The 21,355-nt window shown below is 41.4% G+C and overlaps 1 protein-coding gene across 1 annotated transcript in view; it reads right to left on the bottom strand.

Moving 5' to 3' along the window:
* Positions 1-1,213: 1,213 nt before the first annotated feature.
* Positions 1,214-21,355, bottom strand: part of tent2 (terminal nucleotidyltransferase 2) — a 36,915-nt gene continuing 16,773 nt past the window's right edge. Inside the window, exons 9-15 of the mRNA XM_060906985.1 lie at positions 13,566-13,642; positions 9,182-9,310; positions 7,055-7,098; positions 6,823-6,959; positions 2,202-2,293; positions 1,924-2,003; positions 1,214-1,771 (exon numbers count right to left, since the gene is read on the bottom strand). Of these exons, the coding sequence (XP_060762968.1) occupies positions 1,697-1,771; positions 1,924-2,003; positions 2,202-2,293; positions 6,823-6,959; positions 7,055-7,098; positions 9,182-9,310; positions 13,566-13,642 (634 nt within the window). The 3' untranslated portion in view covers positions 1,214-1,696. The remainder of the gene's footprint in view (positions 1,772-1,923; positions 2,004-2,201; positions 2,294-6,822; positions 6,960-7,054; positions 7,099-9,181; positions 9,311-13,565; positions 13,643-21,355) is intronic.

Genomic DNA, 21,355 nt, shown 5'->3' with positions numbered 1-21,355 from the left:
AAGTGTTATGTTTGGAGAAATGAAAACGCTGCATTCCAGCATAAGAACCTTATCCCATCTGTGAAACATGGTGGTGGTAGTATCATGGTTTGGGACTGTTTTGCTGCATCTGGGACAGAAGGGCTTGTCATCATTGATGGAACAATGAATTATACCAGTGAATTCTAAAGGAAAATATCAGAACATCTGTCTGTGAAGTGAATCTTATGAGAAATTGTGTCATGCAGCAAAACACCAACCCTCAGAACACCAATTGTACTACCAAAGAATGATTAAAGAAGAATAAAGTTCATGTTTTGGAATGGCCAAGTCAAAGTCCTGACCTTAATCCAACAGAAATATGTGAGCAGTTCATGTGAGGAAACCCACCAACATCCCAGAGTTGAAGCTGTTCTGTACAGAGGAATGGGCTAAAATTCCTCCAAGCTGGTGTGCAGGACTGATCAACAGTTAACAGAAACTACTATTTGCAGTTATTGTTGCACCGGGGGTGTCACGCCAGATACTGAAAGCAAAGGGTCACATACTTTTACCACTCACTGCTGTGTCATATTGGATAATTTTCCTTAATAAATAAATTACTAAGAATAATATTTCTCATTTAATTGGGTTTTCTTTAGCTACTTTTAAGACTTGTGTGAATTAAAAAAAAAAAAAAATCTATAAACTCCTCTAAACTGAAATAATGGAAATATCAAAACCCAACAGAAAAATGTTTTTCCACTGACTTTGGAAACTTGCTGCAATGTCATATCTCCATGAAAATCTTGTTTCACTTGTTCATTCCTATTGATTAAGATATTATAGAGGAATATTACAAAATACTATCATATTTAATAGTTGATGCTGAATATGGCATAAAATGTTCTTGCATGGTATTTTCTTTGTTCAAAAAATAATTTATTAAAAACTTATGAATTTCAGTTCATGTAAGAATATTTCATTTCACAGTGAAATAAATATTTATGTTAAACATCAAAAGACTAAAAGTTTAGGTTTTATCAAGTATGCAAGTTTATGCATATTTAACCAGACTGTATGTATTTGCATAAATAAATGTAATTTTTGAAAAAAGACTCCAAAAGAAAAAACAAATACTTCCACTGGCAAAGATTACTTGTGGTATCACTTGTCTACTCTTTACGTGAAATTTCTAGCCTTGCGTGTCTTCAGGTTTTTCTTGTCCTTGATTAACAAGATGGCCAACATAACATTTAAATTAGGACATTTTAATTCTTTAGATAAACATTTAAAAAAGACTGTACAGAATGTAAAAGAAGTGACAGAACAAAGCGAGTAATGCTTGGCTTTGAGAGGTCAGGTATGAAATAACGTGTCATAAACCAGACGTCAAATCAGAGATCAGGTGCTCGTTATATTTCATTGAAGAAATACAGAACAGATTAATGAAGCATGAAGTGTTTGGGGAGAGAACCTGAGGAGCCACTTTGAGAAACATTGTGCAACAAAAGAGAGAACTTGGACAGGAACGTGCCCAAGGACATGATGAGGAACATGGGGCGAGATCAGAGAATTCTTCAACATCTGCCTTCAACTTAAACAGGTACTGTGTAAAGGTGGTGGGGATGCAAGGAAAGTGGTTCAAGATGGTCGCCGTGTTTAAAAGATCACGACGATGGTTCTGCATTCTTGATTAAAAAAAAAAAAAAGTTCATAATTGCAGACTGGGCTTGGGTTATCTTTTCGGGATTGTTTGTCTGATGGGTAAAATGGAGTTCAGATCCTTCCTCACTTCCAGCACCTGCCAGGACTATAAAAAGAGGTGCACAGTAAGAACAGAGTTAAAACTGATGATTAAAGTATTTTAATTATTTAGTAAATGAATCCTAATCATGGTGGAAACCGCAGTGCATGAATAAATCTTGAAGTGGTCTAGTAAGTACTTCAAATGGAGTTAAATACCTCTGTGAACACTGCTTTGATGGCATCAAACTTGATTTTCTCATGAACTGCTCTGGCCGTGTTCGAGCCATCGAACGGTTCTGAAAACAGAAACAATTACATCATGCAAAAAACCCCCCAAAAAACCTGGAAGTTGTAAATATTAGTCAGTCAGTCAGTCAATCTACAGGTTTCCTGAATGTGCACTGTATGAAACTGCAGAGCTGAAAGGACAGCTATTAAGGAAATAACTTTTTAACGATTTAAAAAGGACTCAAAGAAGGAAAAAAAAAAGTCACCTTCTACGTAAAGGAACTTGCTTCTCCATTCCCAGCAGTTTGCCTTGGGCAGAGCTTTTGCTTCACGAACAGAGATGATATATTTCTCCCATCTGGAACACAAACAAACAGCAATGCAGGGAATTCAAAATCACACACACGCGCGTACATTTCTTTAAGGCCTCTGCATGCTCTTGCGACAAGGCTTTCGCAGATAGCTTTTCACAGACAGTTGTAATTTATCGTTGAGCGGGGATAATAGGCGTGCGCGATGTTATTCACCGCCACAACGCAAGGGGGCGCAAAGTCGCTAGGAGTAGTTGGTGGGTGTGGTTAGTGGAGTGTTTATCCTCCGGTTACTTATAATGACTAGAACTTTTTTTTTTTATAATGACTAGAACTGGAGTCGTATAGATGTACGTACTTCCTCACTTCCTCAATCAACCGCTCTTCGTGCTGCTCCATCTTCGCTCGTGTTTTTAAAAATGCCGGTCGTGAAAACAAAACAAACCGGGAAAGTAGGGAAGCGGAAGTGCGTGTACAGCGGATGTAGAGTGGACCAATCAGAGCCCTCTTGTCTGCGAGGCTTCTGCGGTGGTCACAATTTTTGGGAGGTGCGCACAGAGCGTCTGTGAAGGTGGGGGGGGGGGGGGGCTATCTGCGAGGACTGGGTTGTCAGCATAAATTGGCCTTTAGATCGTCATATGCATTGTTAAGTTTTAATATGATAAAATAAGCCATGCAGGAGGCTCAGTCAGGGCCATGCAAAGGGGAGAAGTCAGACCTGTTCCTGTCAGTCAAACAGTTCAATGAAACAAGAGCCGAGCAGTCTGGGAGATCTGTGGGACACGCGGCTCTCTCAGTCGAGCAGGGAACTAGGCAAAGCTTAAAAACACTGTAGCCTAATTCTCAACCATGTGGCGTTTATACACAGTGTCTTCAATGAACGAGAGTGAATATGTAAGTATTCAGGAAGTGACATGGGTTAAATATGCCCCCCCCCGATTGTACAGTGACCCTGGGTGTGAGAAAGGCGCTATATAATAATTAGTTCAATTTATATATTACTACATGTCTGACAACTTAAACCCCTAACAGCCAGGGTCCAGGGGCCACAGGTTTCCAATTCCTCTTCAAGAATGTTAATGTTTTCTCCAGTTGACGATGTCTTGCACTCCCAGCGGGAAAGAACAACAGACAGAACTTGTCTGAGCTCATCATCGATGTATCGAACACACTGGGTACAGTTTCGTGTCCTCGTAGTCAGTACTTCCATCATTTGCCAGACTAAATGCTTCATTTGTTATTGCTGTGCCAATTTATGATGATTCAGTACCCAGGCACTGAATAAGACTGGATGTTTTCATTCTACCGCATCCGTATTTCTTGGCAATTTTAGAATCCGGAAACATTTTTCTGAAGATGGGACCCATGTGGTCTGACAAGGCAACTGGAAGCCCATGCTCAATAATTGCTTCTGTAAATAACGCTTCTGCATTGATAACTTCCAATGGGTCGGAAAGAGCAAAAAAAAAAAGTACTTCGTTTGCTACTAGAATCAGAAGCATTCAGGGCGGCTTTGATGTCGCTGATCCCTCCATGTCCGATTGAAAAGTCTTGGCGGCACAAGGTGTAACGTGCGCGATTTTCCCCTTTTCGTGAACAAAGTATAACACCTGGATAACTTGAGTATTCCTCTCGAAATGTCTGCAACTTGCGTTTTTGTTTAGAAATTAGGTCATTACCATCCATGACACGATCGCGTGCTTGTATCGAGCAACTGACCAATGGTGCTGAATACTGTTGCGCTAAAAACAGCCACAGCCAATTACGATTCCTCAGTCATTTCCGCAACTCAGCATGCACTGTACAAGGAAGTAAGATGGCAGCAGCGCCGAGTGTCAAAAACAATGGCCGAGTTTAACAGCGACATTTTCAGGTTTTTATTTTCAATGTTAATTAATTTAATATCAACAAAAATTTGTTTCTGTTATTGCTACATAAAACCAAAAAAAAGAGATAAAATTACGTAAAACCGTAACAAATTCATGAAAATCCATAGTGAGACTGAAAACTGTAACGATTACGGGCAAACCGTAATAGTTGGCAGGTATGTTATTAAATGCCCAATAAAGAAAGGACTAAAGCTAAAGTCATATCACAAACTGGAAGTCCCACTGACTATCAGTAAAGAGTAAATGTATGTGGTAACATTTCTGCTGTTTGAATCCAGAAGCTCTGGATGTGAAAAACCTTGGAAGACAAATACAAATGGCTAAGAACAATCAAATTACTTGCATGAAAAAAAAAAAAAAAAAAACCAAACAAACAAGTGTTGCCAGGCAAAACAAACCTCGCCCGGTCGCACTTATGATGAATATAAAGGAAGATATCGTCCAAAAAAAAGATTTTGACCTTTTTGGTGACCTTGACCTTGTGTGTGATCATACTTGGCCAATAAACATGGTTCTGATTCTGTTGCCCCCTGCGACAACGTGTATACCTCAGCCTCGGTTTGGAGGTTTCAGTTTGGAAAACTGTAAAAGGTAAGAGTAGAATAAAGTAGACAGCAGAACGCATTTTCCGTCTGTAATAAGCATAAACATGTCTGAAAGCGATTTCTTTAGTCCATTTATTTATAATTTACACTACTGTTCAAAAGTTTGGGGTCACCCAGACAATTTTGTGTTTTCCATGAAAGGTCACACTTTTATTTACCACCATAAGTTGTAAAATGAATAGAAAATATAGTCAAGACATTTTTCTGGCCATTTTGAGCATTTAATCGACCCCACAAATGTGATGCTCCAGAAACTCAATCTGCTCAAAGGAAGGTCAGTTTTATGGAGCACTTGCATGTGACGTCACAGCCGATCCAGATTGTGACAGACGCCATCTTGTCGGTCAAACGCCATATTTCCGCCTTCTACTTCTACCTTTTCTTCTGGAAAACCCTACTATATACAATTCTACTACAACGGCTGCGGCTACAAGCTCTCCCTACCTGTGCACGTTTGTTTTTCGTGTGTATTTTTGCGTGTTGTTCGTCTGTACCGGACTTCAATATCCACTACAACCGTATGGACTTACTGGACATTGGTTTCCAGCAGAAAATGACGGTTTGTAGCGATTTCCATCGCATGCACAACATTCCAGATGAGATTGCGAGACCAGCGGGGTCTCCGTGGATTGTTATCGGAAGCAAAGCGAAGGAGGCGGCGTCGGGAGCGGAAGCAAAAGCGAGGCTGCAGAGCCGGCCTGTTGACTAAGCTCAGAAAACAGCCACTCAAATCTCCACTGCTAAGCCGCTACCTCTCCAACACCAGATCCATGGTAAACAACACGGACGATTTGGAATTACAGCTGGAATTACCTTATTCTATTCTATAATCGGCTGGTCAGTGCTATACTCAATACTTAAGTGACTTACCCGTCCAATGAGGATTATTTTCTTGTTTACAAGATGCCACATCTGAATCGCTGACAAATCCTGAATTTCTGTAAAGATAACTGTCCAGAGATTTATAAGCACGCAGTGCTTCACCACTGAACAGCGAGGGAAAGTTGATGAGGTAATTATACACGTCTGAGTATTCCACCTCTGGCAGTTCAATATCCACTGACACGGTCGTGAAAACTACATCCGGTAAGCCATAAGGGTCACTAATCTGTAGGTCGTTTATTTTAGACATATATCTAGTTATCTGTTCATTAGAAAAATGAGCCGTGTAGTCCGTCGGTTGAAATTGATCCATTCTGTACACGAGTGCAGCAGTATTCAGCGGTGTTGTTGACCGACAAGATGGCGGCTGTGTACTTTCCGGTCACGTGACTGCAAGATCTCTATAGCTTCTCTAAAGAGCTAAACTGTTTTCAGCTGTGCTAACATGATTGTACAAGGGTTTTCTAATCATCCATTAGCCTTCTGAGGCAATGAGCAAACACATTGTACCATTAGAACACTGGAGTGAGAGTTGCTGGAAATGGGCCTCTATACACCTATGGAGATATTGCACCAAAAACCAGACATTTGCAGCTAGAATAGTCATTTACCACATTAGCAATGTATAGAGTGGATTTCTGATTAGTTTAAAGTGATCTTCATTGAAAAGAACAGTGCTTTTCTTTCAAAAATAAGGACATTTCAAAGTGACCCCAAACTTTTGAACGGTAGTATATATTTATAGTAATAAAATCAAACAGAGCAGGGAAGTTATCATCAATGGGGTTTAAAAGTGGGCGTGGCCAAACCCCCTTGGTTTGCATGTAAACGAACCAAGAAACCATCCAATGACAGCAGTGTATGCAAATGAGGCAGGTAGTGATCCAATCAGCGTGTTTGTGGGCGGAGTCTTTCCAAGGCAGCGCTCCTGCAGTCTGAGCTCGCTATTCATCTATCTATCCATCCATCCATCCATCCATCTATCCTTTCTGGTTACAGTGACCTTGACTTTGGCCGGATGACCCCTCCCCCCAAATTTGGAGGCTCCATTTGAGACCAACGCCCATCCATCCTGAAAGTTTCATGAAGAGCGGTCCAGCCGTTTTCCTGTAACATCGTTTACAAACAAAAACAAACCCGACTAAAAACAATACCTCGCCCCCTGGTAAAACCCGTTCCATGCGAGGTAAAAATTCTCACCTGAAAACTGTGGCATAATATTTCAGGAAGCCAAGGAGTAAATCTCCAAGAGATGACTGGTTCTTCGAAACAAAAGGAGGAATGTTCTTGGGTCCATCTGGTACAAGATGAAGATCCATTACAGGGCTGAAACACTCCTGCAGAAATAGTGCCATCGTGTTAGGTCTTACACCACCAAAATAAACCTGACCCTTACATGAAACAAGCACACAGATGTGGATCATATACTTACTGGATAATCCTTTTGAAGGCAAGGAATGACAGGATCCGGAAGAGCTAAAGAGGGCAGAGCGTTGATGATAAACATTGAAATCAGTCCAGGATTACACAAACAAACCAGAAGGGCACTCGGTAGAGCGCATACCTCCGCCAAGCCACATAACATTTAAAAAATAAATAAATAAAAATAAATAATGTTTTTTCACTGGAACCTAGGATGTTTAGCCACTGCCTAAAAGCCGAGCTCCCAATGAGTGTAAAACAGGTTAGTAAATAATCCCACTTTTTTTTTTTAAGCAAATTAAAATAAGTGCTGGATAAAAACTCATTGAGCTTATGTAATTTAAGATACAAATTTCACTGTCTGGTGCTCAAGTGTTTATGAGATACATTGCCTTACACTTAAGATCAGGTTCCCCGTAGTAGTACATGTACATATGTCGCAAAAGGCATCAAAAAACAGGTCAACGCATTACCATATTCACTTAAGTATGGAGCTTTACAAAGCTGCCAGCAAACCAACCCCAACCCCGATATGCCTGTCAAACTTGTTAGTAACCATAGCAACCAAGCTCGAGCTCGCAACCTGTGCAGTCTGCGCAGCTCAACCAACCGAATATCAGTCTTTGTTTTGTTTTATGTGAGTTGTTGCAACTATGTATACACTGCTGTGCACCTCAATAAACCGAATGGTAATTAGTCTTTTGATTTTTCCGTGAGGTTTGCCTTATGCAAAGAAAGACAGCATAGACGTTTTTTCCTCCCTATAAGTGGGGGGGACCGAACGAGGTGAATTTAAATCTGGGTGGGACGAGTCCCACCCTCTATCTGCGCCCGTGATTATGCGCCATGTTGTTGTAACTTTTTTTGAGAGACCCGCCGCCTACTTCAGCGCAGAATAGTGACGTTTGTGGCTTGTTGATGACGTGTAAGTCGGATGAATGCGACCTGGCGGTTCAGACTGAAGTCGCATATGAAAAGAGCGGATAGGAATCGGAATTAGGACCACATATCCAAACGGCCTGGGTCGGATTTGAAAAAATCGGATCTGTGTCGTTCATATTGTCAATAAAAGATCGGATACAGGTCACATATGGGCGAAAAGATCGGATTTGAGTCACTTCAGCCTGCAGTGTGAACGTAACCTTAGACACATGTAAAGAAATGCTGTCGACCAAAAATGGCTTAAAATAATTAAATGTTTCGACGCTTAAAAAAATAAATAAAGTAAAATAAATAAATAAATACTCTAAACAGTAATCAGTAAGCCATAATAAATGAAAAAGTCAGTATTTGGTGTGAGACGACCCTTTGTTTTAAAAACAAACAAACAAACAAACAAAATAGCAGTCTGAAGTACAGTGAGTGCAGTTTGATAAGGAAATGAGCTGTAGGTTTTACTGAGCATCTTACAGAACCAGCTACGGTTCTTCTGGACACTTTGACTGTCACACTCTTCTTAATTCTGCACCAAAACTCAGCAGCCTTCATTATGTTTTCTTTTTTAATCTGAAAAGTGCTCTCTTATGTAATATGCTGCTCAACATTTAATTTTGTGCTGGAAAACAAATGTTTGGACTCTAAAATGTTTTTGTACTGACTCAATAAAATGTTTTTGTACTGACTCGATAATGTAGAAGTAATAAAATAGAAATCGATAAAGTTTGGTGGGGGGGGGGGGGTGCCTAAGACTTTTACACAAGACTACATTTAGAACAGAAAAAAAAAATATCCTGGCTCCGTATACATATTCGGATTTGCATTAAAATCTAAAATTGTTCCTTGGCCCATGGCTCAGCTTTCCTCAAAATTTAATCAAAATTCATTCACTGCTTTTTGAGTTACGTTGGGAAGAGTCAAAGAGACAAACCACCAAACGGAGGCGAAAACATAACCTCCTCCAACAAAGTTGACAGAAATAAACGTAAAGGCTAAATTATGGAATTTGACCAATAATAATTTCGTATTGTATTGAACGACACGGCCAATTCCATAGTTTTTCGCTATACATTGAGACATCTAGGTCTGTTTTTGATGGATTTGATCTCAAACACAAATGTCTTCAGTGTATAGTTAGAGCTATTAACTATAACTACTAACTATTGACTTTTTTGTGCATATTTCTGGAACTACCACTTACTCTGGAGGTAATGTAGAACCATCAGGACCAGTGTGTAGCTGCTCAGGGTTCCACGGCTTGCATCGTTAATTCTGTGATGACTCGCCCACTTCTTGATCGCAAGGATGATGGGGCGAACACGCTTGTCAACTAAAATGATAGGACACAAATGCAGACATATTAAAGAGGATAAATATATGGAGGCTGCTGGTCCAGTCTTGCACTTCTGTTCTAGTTGAATTATTTAGATTAGGAGTTCTCAGATAGTCAGGGACTCCTTAGTGTTAAAAAAGAAAATGCTCATACACAGCCTTGATCACAGAACAGGTTTTATTTAATGTGCTTAACCCTCTGGAGTCTGAGTGTATTTTCTGGCACTGTAATGATTGGCATGCCCTGATTTTGTCGTCAATTTCAACAAATCCAAGCAGTATTTTCAAAGTCATATGACTTTTTTTTGTATTCAGCACAAGTTCAGCTACAGTAATATCTATGCAATATGTATGTCATGATTGTACTTAAAAAAAAAAAAAAAAAAAAAACCACACACAAATGAAGATATTGTAAAAAGCAGTTTTAGAACGGTGTTGGAATGTGTGAAAAAAACATGATCTTACCCAGTGTTCGAACTATGCCGATATTTTCGGGGGGGGGGGGGGGGGGGGGGTGTCCCTTTTTTCCCTTGGGGGTGTGTGTGTGTGCGCGTGCTTGCGCTCGTCTCATAGACTAGTTTCCGAAAGAAGGGTTTTTGTGTCCCGGCAGACTGAGCACCCCTACTTGCCATCCTTCGTAAACAGCCAGGGGTTGTGGGACTTCCACTCTGTCCACTGCTGGCTGCTCCAGATGCTCGGGTGAGAGAGGCCCGTGGATGTGGACTCACTGGCAGATAGCTCCACACTGCCTGCTTGCTCATCCTGCTGCATGCTGACAGCGGGCCCGGCGTTCCCAGCAGGTGCAGCGATGGTGGTTGTGGACGGTTGTCCACTGTCATCTGCTGAAGAACCGTCTTGCTGCTCCTCGGAATTTTTACTTTTCTTAACAAATCCAAAACTCGAAAGAGTACCTTGTTTTCTTTTCAACATGGCTAATGCTGAAGACTAGCACCGAATGATAAACACTTTCTCAACCTACTGCCACACCCACTACAAACATTGTAGCAAAACAACCGTGGGAAAGAGGGGCAACTACAGAAACATGGATAGAAGTCGTGGGAAAATTCTGGGGACACAAACTAGTAGAAAGGAAGCGTGTTGGCACACTTCCTTTCTACTAGTTTGTGTCCCCAACCTGGCAGCAGCAGTCGTTGTCATATCGGTTTATTTTATCTTTGATGTAAACACAACACTTCGGATATGCAAATGCTTCCCGTTACACACGATTGCTGTCAATAAACATCATTTTGCCAATATTTTAGAGACCCCCCCAACATTTCCCAAATCATGTTTTCAAGGGATCTCATGTCTGTTTCAGGGGATCTCAGATCCCCCGAGTACCCCCGTAGTTCGAACGGTGACCTTACCCATTGTGACGAACCGTTCTGCTCACTTGCGATGATTCTGTTCAGTCTTAAGAATGTATCAAGCACAAAAACTTAAATCTGCTCCAGTGATTTGGACAATTAACTGGCCATCAAAAAAAAAAAAAATGTATATCCTATTGCTTTGGGATAAAAGGTTGGCAGTGGGAGGGGGTTTCAATGAGAAGGGTAAAAATTTCCATTCCATTCAGTGAGAAGAGTGAAAACCCCTCCCACTGCCATCACTTAATCCCATCAGGTCAAGTCCCATTGGGTAAGGTCGTGTTTTTTCACACATTCAATCACAGTTCTAAAACTGCTTTTTACAACATCTTCATTCATCTGGTATTTGACTCTATTCAGTGTGTCTTGAAATTAACCCTTGTACTATTTTACTCGGGTGGCACGGTGGTGTAGTGGTTAGCGCTGTCGCCTCACAGCAAGAAGGTCCTGGGTTCAAGCCCTGGGGCTGGCGAGGGCCTTTCTGTGCGGAGTTTGCATGTTCTCCCCGTGTCCGCGTGGGTTTCCTCCGGGTGCTCCAGTTTCCCCCACAGTCCAAAGATATGCAGGTTAGGTTAACTGGTGACTCTAAATTGACCGTAGGTGTGAATGTGAGTGTGAATGGTTGTCTGTGTCTATGTGTCAGCCCTGTGATGACCTGGCGACTTGTCCAGGGTGTACCCCGCCTTTCGCCCGTAGTCAGCTGGGATAGGCTCCAGCTTGCCTGCGACCCTGTAGAACAGGATAAAGCGGCTAGAGATAATGAGATGAGATGAGACTATTTTACTCAGTTCAGAGCCACAACTGTTACTCTGTAATTTTGCTCCAACTTTTACTCTCTAAACTCAAAATAGAGCAAAATTAACCATTTTTGAGGAAAATACTTTTAACTCTGGATAAACTGCTCAGTCATTTTTCCTGTGTATGCACTACAGCACACACATCAACCGATCTGCTCATAATATACAGAAGAAATATTTACACTTACTCGAGTTGATCTTTGGCTGGATTGGGTCGGGGGGAGGCCACTGCTCAGTGTCACCGTTTTCAAGATTGAATTGAATCGCTGTCTTGAATCATCCGAAGCACATAAAACCGCGTGCCATCTCGCAACAAGTTTTACCTCCAAATAACCCCAACTATGTCTGACAGATTTTACCCTGTTTACAGTGGGCGTTCCCACCGTGAAAGAGAAACCAATTGAAACTGAAAGAGTGAAAGTGATCATCATGCTGTTACCATGGGAATAGCCTTTTATGAATGCGCAAGTCGGCGCTCTGTGTTCCGACTCCAGTGTGACGGAGTAAGGTGACAAGTTTGTTTCATCTAATTTAGGTCATTTAAAAGCTATATTATTATTTGGCAGTGGGCACATCAAAAAGTGTAAAGTATAAAGTTTGTCAATATGTTTATCATGCTTGTATGATTAAAAACTCAAAGATATTTATCTAAATATATGACCTACTCATTCTAAACCTGTTGAGCTTTACCAGAGAAGCTCTTGACCCCAGAGGGTTAAATAACATTAAGCAAATATGAATCATATTAGAGCTGTGAACACACCAGTTATACTGTGTTAATACATGTGTATCATTCAGACAACACTTTTACTTTTTTTTTTTAAATTTCAGTTATATTTAAGTTGACATTATATATACCTGGGTTTAAGTTATTGAGCTTTAGATTAAATCCATTCAAATAGAGTGACAAGTTAGCTCAGGTTATTGTTATTATAGACAGCAGTTTGGAGAAGGCATACGATAGAGTGCCGAGAGAGGAGTTATGGTATTGTATGAGAAAGTGTGGAGTGAATGAGAAGTATATTAGAGTGGCGCAAGACATGTATGAGAACAGTGAAACAGCAGTGAGGTGTGCAGTTCGAACGACTGAATGGTTCAAGGTGAAGGTGGGACTCCATCAAGGATCTGCTTTGAGTCCTTTTTTGTTTGCCATAGTGATGGATAGCTTGACGGACGAAGTGACGCAAGAGTCACCATGGAACAAGATGTTTGCGGATGATATTGGGATATGTGGTGAAAGTAGAAAGGAGGTTGAGCTGGGTTTGGAGTGATGGAGGTATGCACTGGAACGAAGAGGAATGAAGGTGAGCAGGAGCAAAACAGAATACATGTGCATCAATGAGAATGGGGATGAGAGTGTAGTAAAGATGCAAGGAGCAAGGTAAAGAAAGTTGGTGAATTCGAGTACCTGGGGTCAACTGTGCAGGAAAATGGGGGCTGCGATAGTGAAAGAGAGTGCAGGCAGGGTGGAGCAGTTGGAGAAGGATTTCAGGAGTCATTTGTGATAGGAAAGTCCCAGCAAAAGTGAAAGGTAAGATGTATAAGACAGTAGCGAGAGCAGCTGTGATGTACGGATTGGAGACCGTACCCTTAACGAAGAGACAGGAGGCGGAGTTGGAGGGTGGCGGAGTTGAGGATGTTAAGGTTTGCGATGGGAGGTTGGACAGGATAAGGAACGAGCACATCAGAGGGACAGCACATGTGGAGAGCTTGGGAATTAAGCTAAGAGAGATGAGACTGAGATGGTACGGGCACATCCTGAGAAGAGATGCAGAGCATGTTGGAAGGAGAATGTTGAGGATGGAGCTGCCAGGCACACGAAAACGAGGAAGGCCAAAGAAGAGATACATGGATGTGGTGGGAGAGGACATGAAAGTGGCAGGTGTGGGAGAGAAGGATGTGAAAGACAAGGAACAATGGAGACGAAAGATCCGCTGTGGCGACCCCTAATCGGGAGCAGCCAAAAGACGACAGCAGTTTGTAGTGATCTACATTCTTAACACACCATTTAAAAAGACCAAAAACAAACATGCAAACAAACAAAAAATCAATTCACAGCCCCTGCTTTGAGAACTTGAGATGCACTTACGGTATGCGTACGTCCGCAGCAGGAAAGTGTTTCTGATCCCCACAGTGTTGTTAACATTCAAATCAAACTCCACACAACTGCAATAAAACAAGTCAAGGAGATGAAGATCTTTTTAATTGGGTTTGGTCAACCAACTATGCCAGTAATAATCAGGGTTACCAGTGAACACAAGCTTTTAAAGTCTTATATAATAAATTCTGTTTGTATGAAGGCTCGGTTTGAAAATAAACCTTCACTGTGACTGTATAATCTGCATTATTCTATCCATAGTCACTGGATATGAGCAATCGTGTGCGCTGATTAGCTACTCTACTACTAGGCTATCAGCTCATATACTGTAAGTAGAGAAAAACAAATGTCGGAACGTGTTGCTGAACCAACCGAGGATGAAATAAAAACTCCACTCAAAAACAAAACCCTAAAAAAAAAAAAAATTAAATTAAAAAAAAAAAAAGGCAACAAAATATGGAATGAAAGTATTTGATGGTAAGGACGTACCCTTTTTTTTAATTTTTCAATAATTTTTATTATAACACTTCACAAATTGCTACTGTCATTTCGCTGGTTTGTTTACATTCTAAGCGGAAATGATTTTGATGGACAAGTTTTTATTTATCGAATTTGCAAAAAAAAAAAAAAAAAAAAAAATGCTCCGTTTCTCAAATTCCAGTGAATGTGGATAGAATAAAACAGTCGTTCCACTCAGTCTCGTTGTACATGGATTATAGCCAAATCAGAGCTACATCAGCTAACAGCTCATGTACGACTTGATTTCGTGGAATAACTTAAATATCTACAAATAATTTACACTTATACCAAGGTGTAGACTCTGTCGCTACACTCAGCACAGCAGTGACCCAGTACTGTGTGTAATGGTGATGATACACGGGGCAACTTTTTGGGCAATGTTGCTGGGCAATTGCGTTTTGACTCTTTTCTATTGAGATTGGGCAACATTGTTTCTTTCTGAATGGTTTTGATAATCTCTGGCAACTTTGAGATAAGCCAATCAGAACGCGAGTATCGAGTCATGTGACCTCCGGTGAGGTTCGGATCAGAAATTTCAAACAAATATGGCGGCCGCTCAGTGTCAGTGGAGTGAAGAGATGGAGAGACTCCTCATCTGTTTTTACGCCGGTAAGTTATTTTAATATTCTATATGGAGGAATTTACCTCACCAAAGCTCTAAAAAACAACAGACAGCTTGATTAAACGGTCACAGCAAAAATTAAGACATCGATTTTTTTTTAGCTAACTGTAAACTACCATTGCTAACTGTTGTTGCCCATTGTTAGTTGCCCTGAAAAGTTGCCCTGTGTCTCACCTAGTTGCCCGTTGCCAGCAACATTGCTCAGCAACATTGCCCAAAAAGTTGCCCCGTGTATTATCACCATAACACAATGTGCTGGACTGAGAATATTGTAAACAACAAATATGAACACAGTGTGGGGGAAATAAGAAATTTTAACCAGACTGTCACAGGACAGACAAGTCTGAAATGCTGTCTGTCCGTCCAAATTTCAGCCTGTCCAAATGATGGGCCAAAGGCCCGGAACAATGCAACCAGGGTTGCATCGAAAGCTGAAGGGCTTTAGATGCCTGGAGATGCCTTCTCAGCTATTTCCAGGCACACTTTGTGATCTTCAGAAGCCAAATTACACCAGGCATTAGGTGCTAATTCCACTTAGTCTGGCTAACGCGACTGCAAAGCTCTGCGAGCATTTGGTCTGGCCAAGATATTAAGCCCAACCGTTTCCCAAAGCCCGTGGTTGACCCGCCTCCCTGAAATGCCTCAGTTTGCTACTGGTCGAAGCCAGAAAAGGCTGTGACGAAGCTTAAACCAATCACATCACTCTTTCCTCTGATGTATGTGACGCGACGGGGCTAACTGGTAGATTAAACTCTTACCGAAGCCGGTCGGGAGCAAGGCGAAAACGTCCTTCCTTTCAATAAATACCTCCAGGGCTGCTCTTTGCTCCGTTTTCAATGAGAACTTGCTCCATGTTCGTAATGTTTCTTCCGGCATAGATTCTGTAAACAATCTATGGCTTCCGGTCGCAGTTCTACTACGTCACTGCCTTGAACACGCCTCTACCCAGGGCCGTTGGAGATGCTCAAAGTTGATTGGTTCCCGATTTTTCGGGAGCTTGGAAGAGCTGGAGATAGCTTGCCTGGCCAGACTAAGCTCACAACAGGCCCTCATGTTGCGTCACGCTTAGGATGGGCGGGCCCAGGCTAAATTACACTACAAATTGAATATAAAATTTACAAGAAAACGTCGGAAGATTCAAGAAAAACATGCTTCAAGTTCTATCCAAGAAAACAGTGGCACACACAGGTCAGTTCCATGTCTAGAACAAAGCATGGGGGGCCAAGGATGTTCCAGTTGGTTACAACTTACTGGTCCACATATGTAGGTACAATAATAACACTCAAACATTATGTTAACAACTACTTTTTTATACTAGGTTTATAATAAGTCTACAAGAAATTTAGTAATTAACAAGACAACTATTCTTACATACGAGAGTTAAAATTTGAGTACGAGAGTACTTTCCAAGTAACTGTCTCAAATGACTTTTTAAATGACTCAAAACTAGACATGGTCTGATATCATTCGGCATTCAGACTAAAATCTGCTGGACTAGAACTTAGAATATAAACTCAAAATATAAATCTACATCCAACAAAGCATATGACTGTCACTCTTATTATGAATAAAAAAAATGCACATAACATCATAATAACCAATGATTGGCAGTTTGGCACGTAACATAATACTGTACTGCAAAGTTTCATGTAAACTGAACTCAATCACCTGACTGGATCAATCAGATACCATCAACCCTAAAACATTCGTTCAACTGCATTGTGCAATAAAAACCACCATGAATACCGAGTGTATTATTATTGTCTTATTTAGTGTGCCACTCGGTTAGCAGGAGGCAAATTTTGGCAGGGCTGGGACCTTTGGTGGCCGAGTTATGTCTTTTTAAATCCCCGCGTGCACGAGCGGCTGGAGCTAGGGCTTGTGCTAAAGTTTTCCTGAGCCGCGCTCACTCCTGACGTCAGGGTGTGCCTGGGCTCGTTCAAAAGGTCTCAGAGAGAGGGAGGTGCCAGTAAAGTTTGGCACAGCTAGGACCATCAGTGGCTGAGCCAGGGCTCATATTAAAGTTTTTGGCGAGCAGTGCTTGCACAGGGGATTCGGGGCGAATAACGTGCTGAGGCAGGGTCATACTGTGGCAGGCCGTGCCTGGGCTGGTTTGAAAGGGCTCAGGGAGAGCGAGGCGCCTGTAAATTTTGACAGGGGTAGGACTATTGGTGTTGGAGTTATGAATTTTTAAAGCCATGCCCGCAGGGGCTCCGTTTCACAGGCCGTGTTACGACAATGTATTCGCCCGGTGTAACATTTGGAAGAAAATTAGAAGTAGATTAGACCCATATCTTTACGATTTCACATGGGCCATCTGGTTTGATGCTTTTGAAATACAGATGGACACATATGAATTATTTTTTATTGGCCATCTGGTCCAATGCTTTTGAAATGCAGACAGACAAATGTGAAAATTTCCAGTAAATGTTCGTCAGTCCGGCCTTATTTCCCACACTGTGTATATATCCAGCTAACAACAGAGATTAAAGTGCATATCACGGGTAAATTCAGGAGCAAGATCAATGTAATTCTCCTATTTTATATTAAACTTTGGTCAAATATCTCACATTTTGCGCAATTTTTTTACCTTGCGCAATACCAGAAAAATTCAGTTGAAATCAAGCCATTTGAGGCGAATTGGTCCGCCTCTGAAAAAACTTGACATTTGAATTTCCTGGCAAACACTGATTTTCGTGACGTCGCGTGCGGGACGCCTCCCTCTGAATCCTACGTCAGCGCTGGTTTGTTTATGAGAAAACGACCTGGTGGTTTTCTGCAAATTTCTTCAACGTTATCGCGTAATTATTAAAATGGTTAACAGCTGTATCGTAGGAGGGTGTAGCAACACCAATCCTGATGGGATTAGTACTCATCGCTTCCCAAAAGACCGGACAATGAGAGAGAAATGGGAGCGCTTGGTCTACACAGGCTGTGCACTGAAACTGTGCAAAGCTCGCGCAGCCTGCTGGCGCTTCCGCAGGTGACGTCACGAATCTGGCTCCAGACTCCCCTGGGATTTTTCCAGACGTGTTTTTTATTTTTTTCTGCTGTAGACTGATGGCCTTGTGCAAAATTACCCTTCTGGATGAGTGTGTAAAAGAGACATACTTTCATATTAAAAAAAAAAAAAAAAAAAAAAAAAAATTGGTCAGAATATGCACTTTAAAGTGCCATTCCACCATTGGATGTATTCTTTGGCATAAAATACAATACATTTTATGACATGACTAGACAGAGAAATCTTTTAGCTTCAAAATGATATATCAAACATAATTTGACAACGACAAGTATATTAATTTTGCGACCAAAGTCACCTACCCTTTTAATTTCCGCGCGGTAGTGAAACGTGATGTCATCGGCAGGTTCCTCTTCTTGTGTACCATGTCACGTGTGACGTGGCACAGATTATCAGCAATGGCGGATAGAACGCGATTTCCACTTGTCGATTGCTGTGCCGATATTCACCATCGACCGTCTCCTTTGGGCATCACTTGCTATTTTCCTTCGCTTCTTTTCCGAAGCTGACAATCGCGTTCTATCCGCCATTGCTGATAATCTGTGCCACGTCACACGTGACATGGTACACAAGAAGGGGAACCTGCCGATGACATCGCGTTTCACTACCACGCGGAAATTAAAAGGGTAGGTGACTTTGGTCGCAAAATTAATATACTTGTCGTTGTCAAAAAAATTATGCTCGATATATCATTTTGAAGCTAAAAGATTTCTCTGTCTAGTCATGTTGTCATAAAATATATTGCATTTTATGCCAAAAAAAAATACATCCAATGGTGGAATGGCACTTTAAGGGTAAAAAAAGATTACTGCAAACTGTGTGTTAAAAATAGTGTTTAACACTTAACTGCACACCTCGGTGGTGGTACCAAATTTATACAAATGCCACACACACATCACATTGCTGTCAGCGGACCATTCTCAGCATGGCATTAAGAAGGACCCATTTTTTCATTTTCTACTTAAGGCCAATTTATGCTGACAACCCAGTCCTCGCAGATAGCGTCGCAGACAGTGTCTGCGTAGCCCCCCCACCTTCGCAAACACTCTGCGCGCACCGCCCAAAAATTGTGACCACCGCAGAAGCCTCGCAGACAGCGTCGCAGACAAGAGGGCTCTGATTGGTCCACTCTACATCCGCTGTACACGCACTTCCGCTTCCCTACTTTCCCGGTTTGGTTTGTTTTCACGACCGGCATTTTTAAAAACACGAGCGAAGATGGAGCAGCACGAAGAGCGGTTGATTGAGGAAGTGAGGAAGTACGTACATCTATACGACTCCAGTTCTAGTCATTATAAAAAAATAAAAAGTTCTAGTCATTATAAGTAACCGGAGGATAAACACTCCACTAACCACACCCACCAACTACTCCTAGCGACTTCGCGCCCCCTTGCGTTGTGGCGGTGTATAACATCGCGCACGCCTATTATCCCCGCTCAACGATAAATTACAACTGTCTGAGAAAAGCTATCTGCGAAAGCCTTGTCGCACGAGCATACAGAGACCTTTAGTAAGTGCACCTACATGACCGGCTCACCTTATAAAGCAGTCAGTCAGTCTGTGCAAGCGCAATATACAGGACCAGTCGCAAGTTTGGACACACCTTCTAATTCAATGGGTTTTCTTTATTTTTATTAATTAAAAGTCAATTCATGTCTTAAAGTAATGATGGATGTCATTTCTCTTTACTCAGCTCAGCGGTTCTTGACATAATATGGATTACTACAGTTGTGGAATAGGGCTAGTTACTGTATTTTTATTATTTCCTATTTGATCTCAAACGCATTAAGGTGGCAAGAAATTGCACTAATTAACTTTTGACGAGGCACAGCTGTTAAATGAAAAGCATTTCAGGTGACGACCTCATGAAGCTGGTTAAGATAATGCCAGTAGTGTGTAAAGTGTCTAGGTAAACGGTGAATATGCTGAAGAATATGTACTTATTGACTGAGCAGGAGGGCCGGAAGGGAAAATATTTGGCTCGAGGTCGTGCTGTACAGACTGAGTGCAGCGAGGTCTGTACAAATGACCAACAGCCAAATATTTTCCTGTCCGGCCGGACCTAACTCAGTCAATCAGCATTTTATCATATGACCTTTTTTTTTTTTACACTAACATACACAAATACTTTGAAAAATGAGCAACACAGCTGAGCACAGCGAGAGTGAATTTTATTATCCAGATGATTTCTCAGAGACAGAACCTAATTGAACAAGCTGAAATTGTTGAAGAAAATGGGCAAAAAAGGTACTTTTGAGTGAAGAAATTCACTTCTTTATACAAGGACAACAAGAAAACACCATAAAAAAAACCCACCTAAGTACGACATGAACGTTTTCAAAAGATTTCTTGCTGACATTAAAGCATATACGCAGAACCATGGCCTCACTTTTTATTTATAAATGCCTAAAACCTCAAGAATGGCACAGTAATAGTTTTAAGCATTAACAATAAATCTAATATAGTAATTTTTACAATTAAAGTGATTCATATAGGTAGCGGTCCGAGTGAATGACCATGACGTCACAGCGGGAAGGCTATCGGTCTCGTCGCCATTTCCGCTATACTAAAACACAGAGCTGACTGCAACTCCCATCCTCCATTTTGAGCCAATTTATCGCCATTCCATGTAGATGTGTTGCTGGCCGGTGCAGCAACACGACAGAAGGTGGATTTATGTTGCATTCGTGGCCCAAGAATGTTCAAACTGCAAAGATTTGGATGCGTTTTGAGAGAAATTCATAAATTGGGCGGCTATGAAGTGGTCTCTCCTCTGCACATTTTACTGAAGACTTGTACGAGACCTCTGATCTGTTGAGGACTGTTGGCTTTAAGCCCGTACTGAAAGAGGGTGCAGTACCAACAATTAAAGGAAAACTACAAGAAAAGGAAAGCAAGTTCAGCTGCACCAGTTCTCCCGGAGTGTGAGCTGAGGGTTGTTGGTAAAACCCGGGACGGAACGGGACGTGACATATTATTGCTCAGGCAGTGCCTCCCCACGGTTGTTGCTAAAACTGGTGACGTCCCATCTCGGGTTTTAGTAATTGCCTGAGCCGAGCAGTAATGGCGGAGTACTCCGTATGGAGAAAATGGAGAATGAGTGGACCAGCAGTCTGAGTTCTCCGCTGGATATGCTTGCCTCAGCAACAATATCTCGCCCTTACGTGGAAGAAGCGAATGAACAGAGAACTGAACAAACAACTGAAAGTCAGATTGTTTCAAAACAATCAGCCACAAGAAGCGAGAACACAGACGGGTAAGCTCCGACTCATTTGGATTTAAAAAAAACAAACAAACAAACCGTTGTTTACCTGCATTTAGATTAATATGTGTAATTTGTATTGTGTTTAAGATTATTTAATTTGCTTCAGAATGTGATTGTCTCAGTTCATCTGATTATTTAATTAGCCTTTTACGTTTTATCAGTGAAAATGCATGCATGTACATGTATGCTGCATAAGTTAACACCTATCCTGTTTTAATGAGAGTCAACCCACAATCAGTGAAGTCAAATCAGTCTTAGTTGAGCGAGTCGGTAACGGTATTTCTTACTTTCACCATAAATTTTTTATTTATATGACTTTGCTCTATAGCTGTCAAAGGCCTCGGCCTTAAAACCGG

Source organism: Neoarius graeffei, chromosome 24 (assembly GCF_027579695.1).
Source record: "Neoarius graeffei isolate fNeoGra1 chromosome 24, fNeoGra1.pri, whole genome shotgun sequence".
NCBI lineage: Eukaryota > Metazoa > Chordata > Actinopteri > Siluriformes > Ariidae > Neoarius > Neoarius graeffei.
Note: the sequence above shows the minus strand (reverse complement) of the source record. Positions and strands in the feature narration are given on the sequence as shown.